This window comes from Gnatocerus cornutus, chromosome 3 (assembly GCF_029298725.1).
Source record: "Gnatocerus cornutus isolate USDA-ARS CGAHR chromosome 3, icGnaCorn1.1, whole genome shotgun sequence".
Lineage (NCBI taxonomy): Eukaryota > Metazoa > Arthropoda > Insecta > Coleoptera > Tenebrionidae > Gnatocerus > Gnatocerus cornutus.
The window spans coordinates 373699-384839 of NC_142235.1; the positions used below are offsets into that span (position 1 = coordinate 373699).

Sequence of the window (11141 nt, forward strand, 5' to 3'; positions counted from 1 at the left end):
ACCAACTTGAAAATGTGACCAAACAAAAGTCCCAAAAAGTGTCCGTAATGAAATGGCAATAAGTGATTTCCTAAATCAATAAAGCTTGTCAATTACGAAAATACACATGTATCCGGCAATTATCTAGCCCCGTAGCTTGCATACTAAATTTTTTCCCTCCTCGTCCATCTCCATGAAAGGAAAACCAATAAAGAGTAGTAATTTCCAGCAAACAGGTTTTATCGACGGAATGAAAATATTCCCAAGTGATGGACATCTTCTTCAGTAGTTAAAAATGGCGAAAACTCGCTTCAGAGAGTTGTTTATCTCGTCTCCGCGTTAATGTGCTCCGATAATTGGTTTTAATAATTCAAATGTATCGATGAAGTAATGCTTAATTGACAGAATGAGTCATGGCATTAGTGGTCACCGCGAAGAGACACTTGCCACACGTCCACGTCGGTAAAAAAGCAACCTGCGTACCATCACGTCTTGCTATGTTAACAATCAATTACAAGAGAAAAGCACCGAAGCCGAAAGACTCAAGCAAAGCGGAAATCAAACATTTTAATACGTAATTTTCGAAGGGGTGGGCTCTTAATTCTTTGTTCTGTATTCTTTACTAATTCAGTCATCGGCTTTTGAACGGTTGAAGAGTTTGGAAGTTTCGGTTTACAGAACGATTTATCTGTTTTAATTCGTCTTATCGAGCTAATATTTGGCGAGGGAAAATTTACTTGAGATTTATCGATTCGGTGCAAGAAGCCAAGACCAAGAAAAGAAACAAGTCCCGTCAACAAAACTTACCGATGGTTAATTAGAAGGACAGACCCGGCCTCGACCAATTTGTCCCATCAAACCGCGGTACCTATGGTTAAAAAAAAGAATTTACTTGCAGGAAACCACTGGTTCTAAAGTATTAAACGGTGATGACGCCAAAAAGAAACTAATTCGGTTGTTTGTGAAGCAAACTTAGAGTATTGCGGCTCATTTTACGCAGAATTTTACGCTGAATCCAAAACTAAGCGAATTTTAAACGTACGTCAACACATAACTGAGTTATGGCTAATGCAAATTTCAGGTTGGGAAAAAAAAATCCGACTTAATGGATAAACATTTTGAGGTCTACTCGTAAACTATTTGGCCTATCGATATGAGATTTGACCAGTTGATAGATCTCGAGCTGTTCTTTCGATTGATGTATAAGTCAAAGGTACTAAACGTCATGTTCACACCGAGAAAATTTGATAAAAAAATGACCACAAAAAGACTCGCTATCGCTTATTTTTGGAGTTGTTGGTGCTCATTTTACGCAGAATTTCACAAGGGATCCAATATAGTGTGAATCAATAATGTACGTCGATAAACAGCCATTTTTTAAAGTACGTCGACAAGTACCTGAATTAAAAGTGTTTAAAGTCGAGTTGTCGCTCCGGAAAAATTTTTAACGTTCCAAAATATTTAGGGTCCAATTATCTTCGAAACTACGACAGATAGAAAGATGTGTTTTTTACCATCGATTTCAAAATTCATATTCAAAATTCAATGGTCGCTTTTTTAGGAAAAATTTTTTTACTCATTCGATGATTTTTTTTTTATTTTTTCTTTTTCGACTACCACTCGTAAACTATTTTACCGATCTATTTGAGATTTGGCCATTTCATAGACCTTGAGCTGCTCTTTCGATTGATGTATAACTCAAGGAAATCAAACGTCGTTTTCACATCGAAAAAGTTTGTTAAAAAAAGACTCCGAAAAGACCCTCTAAAAAGGCAATTCTGTCGATATCTCGTTAATTTGTGGAGTAATCCCAAGTTATCGGTGCTCATTTTATGCAGAATTTCGCACAGATTCCAAATCCCTGCCGAAAATCCGCGTACGACAACAGATAACCGAGTTGTGGACGATTGAAATTTCAACTAGTGGAATCTGCATTGAAAGAGGATGTCCCCACTGTAACCCTCCGCTTCCGGGCGAGTCCGGCCCTGTCTCAATCAATTGAATCGTCCCAATAAACGCATTATTCACTTCAGTCATAAATATATGATTGATGATTAGAAAATTGTGATGACGTCACGTCCGTTGTCGTTTCTTTTTCCGTTGTCGCTCCTCCGCTTAGCGGGATTTTCGATGACGATGGGATTTAATTAGTTTGATGATGTTTTCGTTTATCAGGCGCACTAAGATCGCACAATAAATCTGCAGTATTGTAAGATTCATCAGAGCATAAGTAAGCCAGTAATAGCTAGAAAGGGTAAAACGTTAAACATTCGGAAACGTTTAGGCGACAAGAGAAGTTAATTCAGCCGGAATTCTTACATTACGTTACTAAATTAAATTATATCCCGATGTGATGCAGAGGCAGAAGCGTTCTGTATTTACGCGCCGAACAGATTTCGCACAGACTCATCCTTTATTATTTTGTTAAGTTTAGCGGTGGCAAAAGACAAATTGCATTACGACGCAAATTGCAACAGACTTGGGGATTATTGATTTTTCAAAAGACGTTTACATGACACTCTTCGAACGGACTCAAAATTCCTTGTTACGGTTACACGACAAAGACCGGTTGGTGTCCGATAAGTGACCTAAACTGATTCAATGAAGAGCTTGATTTAATAAATTGATTAAATCATCCCATCAATAGATGAAACTGTTAAGTCAATCTTCAACCTACGGACAATAACAATAGAAAAATCGGCGTCGAATTTCCGATTCCCACGAAAAAAGTCGCTGAAAACTTTCCAGACGCTCCCGACAAAGAAGCGCGTTTTTTCGCTCCGTCTAAAGAGGGAATCTCGACTTCTACCCCAATTCTCGATCACTTACCGATCACTTGAATGGAAGAGGACGGATAAAAAACACCCCCGTAAATGTCTATATCGGTTCACTTCACCCCATTTTATCGGAAGACACCGGATATCCCGGAGACGTGCCATTGAAGGAACTTTTTTCCGATTGAGGTAGGTCTCATTCGTGTTTTATCTCGACTTCTATACAATTTGACCAATCGGGGAGATAATTAAATCGATTTTCGACTGTTTTTACGACAATCGGGACGGAACTGGGATGATTTAGGCTAGGCTGGGAAACAAACGCGATTGTTTTTTGACACATGTCGCGCGGAGGGAAATGATCAACAGATGGCGCGCGAAAACCACAAAAATCGCTTCTCAAAGTTGATACATACTCGTGAGATTTGGTGCAGAGAATAAGTGACTCAGAATTAATAATCTCACCAAATTTGATTGCTATAGTACTAAAATTGGCGGAATTACGAATTTTATTAAAAACTAAAACTAAAATTTCCAAAATTTGTGTTTTTTGCTCTATGCTTTTGAGATTTGGTGGTGTTAATAAAGAACTCAAAATTAGTAATCTCTCACCAAATTTCGTTGTTATAGTACTAAAATTGTCGGAATTGTCAGTTTCGAATTTTAGTAAAAATTTTGGAGATTTTTGGTTGGACTTAAAAATAAAAATTTCCATAATCTGTGCCTTTTACTTTCTACTCTTGAGATTTAGTGAAGTTAACAAACGACTCAAAATTAGTAATCTCCCCAAATTTTATCGCAATTGCATTAAAATTGTCAGAATTACAAATTGTGGTAAAAATTTTTGAACATTTTTGTTTGTGTAAATAAAAATTACCAAAATCTGTGTTTTTGCTCTATGATCTTGAGATTTGGTGGAGTTAATAAAGGACTCAAAATTAGTAATCACACTAAATTTCATTGTTATAGTACTAAAATTGTCGGAATTACGATGTTTTACTAAAAAATTTAGGAGATTTTGGGTTAGTTTTAAAAACAAAAATTTCCAAAATCTGTGTTTTTTGCTCTACATATATGTACTCTTGAGATTGGGTGGAGTTAATAAACGATTCAAAATTAGTAATCTTACCAAATTTGATTGCTATAGTACTAAAATTGACAGAACTTTAGTAAAAATTTTGGAAATTTTTGGTTGGTTGTGAAAATACAAATTTCCAAAATATGTGTTTTTTACTTTATATTCTTGAGATTTGATGGAGTTAATAAACGGCTCCAAATTAGTAATCTCAGCAAATTTGACTGCTATAGTACTAAAATTGCCGGAGTTATAAATTTTAGTAAAAATTGTGGACATTTTTGGTTAGTCGTCAAAATAAAAATTTCCAAAATCTGTGTTTTTTGCTCTATACTTTTGAAATTTGGTGGAGTTAATAAACGCCTCAAAATTTTAGTAATGTCTCCAAATTTGATTGGTATAATACTAAAATTGACGGAATTACGAATTTTAGTAAAAATTTTGGAAATTTTTTGGTTAGTGTTAAAAATATAAATTTCCATAATCTGTGTTTTTTGCTCTAATCTCTTGACATTTGGTGGAGTTAATAAGTGACTCAAAATTAGAAATATCCGTAAAGTTGATTCCAATAGCACTAAAATTGACAGAATTACGAATTTTAGTAAAAAATTTGAGATTTTTGAAAATAAAAATTTCCAAAATCTTTGTCTTTTACTTTATAAATATACGTTGGTAGCTATGGAATTCCGAAAACTGAATAGGCAAATCACCTGAAATCCCTCAAGAACGAAAAGTCTCTAAAAAGAAGTAGGTACCAACCGAAAATCAAAACAATCTCAAAAATCCGTAGAACTACCTGAAAATGTAGAAAAAAAACAAAATTCCGTAGCATTTTCGTGGCGATTTTCCGGCGGCGAATTTCCCAACCACACCCCGCCACCCCGATCATAAAAACTTCTCGCTCGTCCTGAAGGTTTCCATTCTAAATCTCCATCTGTTGGGGTCTGTCTGCCGGAGAGAATGGAAAAGGGTTTAACTTATTGGGGAGATTTGAATTTCTCATATATGCCGATTTAATATTTCAGATAATATAGCTGATGCGTCCGTTTTTACGGAGCGGTCCATACAAACCGAACGTCTATGACTAATTTCACCCCTTTGGAGTTTTTATTTTTTGCTGCTTCGCGTTTAAGGGTCGGACGGCTCGAATTTATTGAACTCGCAGATATGTGTATGGAGGGGTTTTATTATTTTTTCTGAGCTTCTTTCGTGTCAGAACCAAATTAATTGGGAGGGATTTTTTACTTTCGATCGTTTGTGATTTTGTGTCGCATGCAATTATTACGTGACGATGGGAAAATTTATGAAATCGGACACAATGACGAGAGAAACTTTACATTGGTGCAATATTATAATCTTAAGACGACGAAATCGTTGAACAAAGAATATATGACTAATCGCTGATGCCTGAGGATGACCCGGGCGGTGGCGAAACGCATTAAGACATTTTAGTCAAGTGGGCCGTGTGTGACATTTTTAACTATAACTGACATTATTTTGCTCTCAAATTAGTTAAATTATGTTACTTCTAATCAATTAACTGTCTAGTTAAACTAATTAACTATTTACAATTTGACACAAGTACTTTTAAAATTAGTTAGTCAACATCAACATTGCCTCTTCTTTTTCTGTAATTTTTAAAGCAAAATTCAGCTACAATTTCATCATGATTAGTTAATTCTAATTATTAATTTTAACTAACGCTTAGTTCCACAAACAGCTCGTTAATTCGTAGTTTCTTTGTTTAGCTATTTATTTTTAATTCCCAGAGTTAAAATAATAAATTAATAATAGTAAAATAATAGTAAATAGTAAATTAATTAACAATGTGAGCTAATCTAATTTGATAAACAGTAATTAAATTAGTAATATTCAATTTAACACTAAAATTAGTTAATAACCAAAAATCCACAATTTTCGCTGCAATTTGACGTAACTCTGAAATGGAATTTTTGCTACAATTTCACCATAATTAATTAAATTAATTATTAAATTAGTTACACGTGTAGTTAAGTCGTAAACAGGTAAAAACTTAAATGTAACATTCTAATTACTAATTTGACCAGAATTGCCAACTTAATTCTGTTGCAATTAATTTAATTCGGTGTATTTTTAAAGTTAGCTATAATTAGTTAAAATTATTACAAATTTGCCGTAAATAGTTAATGAAAATCTGCTAATTTTCATATAAAATTATAGTTTTAAACGTGTAACTATAATGGGAAAATCACGTTAATTAATTACATAATTACTCATTTAGTTAATACTCATTTGTTTTTTGCCTAGATTAAGTAAAATGGAAGAACATCAGACATAAGAACTTTGAGTTTTTAAGTGGAATTTACAGTAAACTTTCGTAATTAATTAATTCTAACTATTCCGACCAACGAAACCAAAGATTCTAATTACAAATTTCACAAAACTCCGATGTAATTAATTGAAGGCTTAAATTAGAAACTCAACTTAGTACAAATCGTCGTAAATTGTTAACTAATAAAATTATAATAACGGTTTTAACTATAATTTTGCACTTTCGCCGAATTTATAGTTAATTTACGAATGCGTTTCTATTAGGTACTAATTTTTATCGGAATTCGACGTAATTAGCTAACACCAGTTTGTATTTTCGATCTTTTAATTTTCGTTTTTATAGTTAAAACGTTTTTATAGTTGTAAACAAGTAAAACGCACACGTAAAGTTTTAATTTCTAATTAGACCAGAATTGACAACTTAATTCTGACGCAATTAATTAAATTTGGCATGTTTTTTATGGTGATCTATAATTAGTTAAAATTATTACAAATTTGTCGTAAATAGTTATTGAAAAACTGCTAATTTCCACATAAAATTATAGTTTTAGATATAATTTGAGCTTAGTTCGTCATTTTTGTAGTTAAACGTGCGTATAACGGAAAAATCACGTTAATTAATTACGTAATTTAGTTGATACTTATTTGTTTCCTTATTTGTTTAAAGTGAACTTTCGTAATAAATGAATCATAGCTATTCCGACCAACGAAACTAAAGATTCTAATTACCAATTTGACTAAACTCCGATATAATTAATTGAAGACTTAAAATTAGGATTTTTTTTTTACAAATTGTTGTAAATAATTTACAAACAAAATTATAATCACTGTTTTAACTATAATTTAGCGCATTGTAGCTATTTTAAGTTTCCATAGGTTAATAATTATAGTTAGTTAATATATGTCATTTTGCCCGAATTAGCTAAATTTGACTGAAATAGAAAGAATAAGAAAATTAGTGCCAACGTTTGATAGTTATAATTCCTAACTATCAATAATAGTAAAGTTCGTTTTCCAGAAAAAGCTCTTTTTTACCATTAAACTCGTACTCAACTTTCCGTCGCTTAACTATCTCTCCCGCAGCCGGCGAATCTTCCGTAAATTTCCCGTCGTCGCAAAGGTGTCAAAACCCACCGTCAACACCGACATTAACCCAAACGCATAAAACCACAAATACAACTCTTCTGGCTCTTGTAACGGTTGAGATTTAGTGGATAACAGCGCGAGTTGCATCAAACCGCGGGCTGGAAATTTAATTACCTCAACTTAGATCTGTTGACCTTACGAGAAGACGCTTTTGCCATTCTCTACGTGAACTTTAACTATCACTGAGCCGGCCCTGGATGAAAAAAAACGAAATTTCGAAGAGAAAGTGCGTGGGGTGTCCGACCGGTGCTGCCACCGCACGAAGAACGGACGGCGCCTGTATTATGGCAGACGCGGCGCGGCGCTGGGAGCGTCGCGACGTGCGCCGGGACGGAGCCACGCACGGGAGACTCGCGGAAAAAGGAAACACTTCTTCGGCTCGGAAAATTTTAAAACGGTGGAAATTGGAGGATTTTGCTGGGAATTAGAACGGGAAAATGGGCTTCAGGACTGCGGGAAGACATGAGGAAATGAATAAACGGAAAAGCACTTCTTAGATTCGAAAAAAAAATTAGATAACAAAATGACGAAGAGTTTGGCTACAATTAGAGACGAAAGTATCCTTGAAAATCAGTTTGGGAAATTTTCGGGAGTCGAAAAAACGGTAAAATTTTAAGTTTCTGGAGCTGAGAAAGCCGGAAAATTTAGTCTAAAAAATGGGGAGATTGAAATTGAGTTGGAAGTGCAGAAAAAGTCAAGACAAAAACAAGAAATTTGGAATATAAGTCGGAAATTTTAAAAAAAGAATTACAACGAAATTCTTGAAAAAATATGCAAAGTTTTTAGGGAAAAACTGAAATTTGTAGCTGGATTTATGATCGTTGAAATTTGGAGGAAATTGAAGACTGAAAAGCTCCTGAAAATTCAGTAAACTGGAGAACACCTCTCGAGACCCTTTGAAAAACTTGTAAAAACGAACAAGTTCAGGTCGATTTTGGCGACAATTTTCCCGAAAAAGCTTCGGCATTGTCAGGCGAAAATAAAGGCCAAAAGTACTAGAGAAAATTTGAAAAAAAAATCCAAAAAAACATCGTGAAAACACTGAATAAAGTTATGAACGATCAAGACAGAAGAAACTTCCTAAAAAACTTGTAAGAACGACTCGATTTTAGCAACAATTTTCCCGGAAAAGCTTTGGAATTTTTAAGATAAGATAAAGAGCAAGACTACGGGAGAAAATTTAAAGGAAATATCCGAAAAAACGTCGTGAAAACACTGAATAAAGTTATGAAAGATCCAGACAGGTAGAACTTTCTGAAAAAACTTGTAAAAACGAGCAAGTTCGACTCGATTTTCACGTTAATTTTCCCGGAAAAGTTTCGGAATTTTTACGAAAAGATAAAGACCAAAACTACGAAAGAAAAATTTGCCGAAAATATCGGAAAAGCTTATGAATTAAAAAGTTTGAGACTCTAAAGATCAAGACTGAAAAAACTTCCTCAAAGTACTTGTGAAAACGAGCAAGTTCTGGTCAATTTCGTGATAATTTTTCAGGAAAGCTTCAAAATCTTCATAAGGAGATGAAGACCAACACTGCGAGAGAAAACTTTGAAGAAAATATCCGAAAAAACGTCTGAAAAGCTTGAGAATAAAGTGATTTGGGAGACTCTGAAGATCAAGATTGGAAAAACTTCCTGAAGAAACTTGTAAAAACGAGCAAATTCGGGTCGATTTTGGCGACAAGTTTTCTGGTAAAGCTTCGGAAGTTTACAAAAAATTGAAGACCAACACTTGGAGAGGAAAATTTGAAAAAAATATTCGAAAAAACGTTGTAAAAATACTGGAAGATTTATGAATTAACCGGTCTGGGACTTTGAAATTTTTACGGGAAAATTAAGATAAAGGCAGAAAACACTTGGAAAAAAGAGCAAGTCCGTGTCAATTTTGGCGACGATTTTCAGGGAAAAGTTTTGGAGTTTTACGAGAAAATGAAGACTAAGACTTGGAGAGAAAAATGTGAAGAAAATATCCGAAAAAACTTCGGAATTCCTTCCGGAAACACTAAAAATACTTATGAATTCAATGAACTGGGACTTTGACATTTTTACGGAAAAATAAAGATCAAGACTAAGAGAAGAAGGAACGTCGGAATTTTTTCGGGAAAACTGGACTAGTTAGAAATCCTAGCGTTGGAGTGAGTTTTAACAGTTTTGGAGAAAAATTGCCACTGGAAGAAGTCGAGGATTCAAAGAGGAAAAAATCACTTGGATTTTTTTTTTATGACAATAATAATAATAAGACTCGAGGTGATGAGATTGTGACAATTCCACGAGAAAAGTTGTAATTTTAGTTGGTTCTTGGAGGTGTTGAGGGTTGGTGGCGCAAAGTGTAAGTGACTGACCTGCTGCCAGAATTGCACAAGAAGATAGAACCTCTCCTTCTTGAATAGCCAATCCATCGACTGAACCGTCTGCAGGTCCATATCCGCGTTGGGAGGCGGAATGGAAGCCGTGGCCGAAGGCTGCATGCGGATTCGGTCCTCCAGTTCAGCCACGGCTGGAGCTTCAGCTAAGAAAGCCGTTTTGGCAAGTCACTCCACCACACCGTGCAACATCACCACCAAAAGTTAACACTCGAACTGCTCTTTCTCGTCTAAGAAATTCGATCCTCGTTGCGTGATCGGAATCGAAGAGCAACACGCGAGCACAAGAATTTTCGATCGAAATGTCTTTCACTCACACCACACGGAAATTACATGTCACTGGTATTCTTTGCGGAAGCACAAAAAGTTGCGGATCGCGTCCTGAACCCGTCGAACTGTCAAATCAAGACCACGTGTGCACGTCGGGATTGTTATCCCAACACTGAGTCACGGAGTAAGGCATGCATGGTGCATCAGAGTAGTCCGCGACTCTGTCCTTGTTTCGCCGTCTTCTGTTTCGCGCCAGACTCCGCCCCCTTTGTTGATTGTAGGCGCCCTCTGGCGGCGCGTCTTGTTTTAGTGGCGTCTCGCTCGCACGCGCTGGAAGCGCCATCTGCGTCTCGCTCCGATTTATTGGAGATATAGTAGGACCAATGCTGGAGCACAAGTAAAAGGCAGATATATTCTTTTTAGTTAAAAATCGAAGTATAGTCTATGTGCGCATTTCGTACCCCTTCCACGCCTGTAAGGGTTTTTCTAGTGAGTGATGTTTTAGAGGGATGACAGCGCGGGCGCATGTGCCGACAATTCGCCGCTTTCTTCTACATGATTTTCTTACCGAGTGCCGAGGATACAGGACAAGGACCGGACAAACTCCTCATTACTATTTTAGCACTTTTTCGAAAAAGTACACTTTTCGTACTTTGCGACTTTAATCAACATTCATTAATCAGCGATTATCATATCATAACTATAAGTCTGTTATTATATTGTACTTTTAATTAGCCTGAGAGGATTTTCCACTCGGATAACTAAATCCGCTTTCACACAGCTACTAAATCACTGATCGAATTATTGATCTTCTGTCACTTTAAGATCGAATTATTGATATTGATTCTTTTGAGTTCCTTCGTGACAGAAACTACAAGTGATGACAAGGAAAAGTAATCAATTACTGAATAGCCTTCTGTGTTTTATTGAGGACAAACTGCCTCGTTGAATCAAATTATTGATATTGATTATCTCACTGTTGATTATGTGATTAGTTATTATTGATATTGATTTTCTCGTGTTCTTTCGTGACAACAACGACTAGAAGTAATCAATTACTGAATAGCCTCTAGTGTTTTATTAGAAAAATCTGCTTTGTTGGATCAAATTATTGATATTGATTGACAAAAGTGGTTGATTTTTGAAACTCACTATAAATTGATCAGTTTCTCACTGTCTAAAAGAGATAAATAATCGAAAATTGCATTTCTGCTTTGTGTTCGAT

General features: G+C 35.3%; 1 protein-coding gene across 4 annotated transcripts in view; it reads right to left on the reverse strand.

Annotated features, from left to right (window-relative positions):
• The window catches only part of ct (homeobox protein, cut), a 53786-nt gene extending 43636 nt beyond the window's left edge, over positions 1-10150 (reverse strand). For all 4 annotated transcript variants that reach the window (XM_088032215.1, XM_088032214.1, XM_088032213.1 and 1 more), the window contains exon 1: positions 9626-10150. In XM_088032215.1, coding sequence (XP_087888341.1) covers positions 9626-9751 — 126 coding nt within the window. In that variant the 5' untranslated portion in view covers positions 9752-10150. The remainder of the gene's footprint in view (positions 1-9625) is intronic.
• Between the last annotated feature and the right edge of the window lie 991 nt (positions 10151-11141).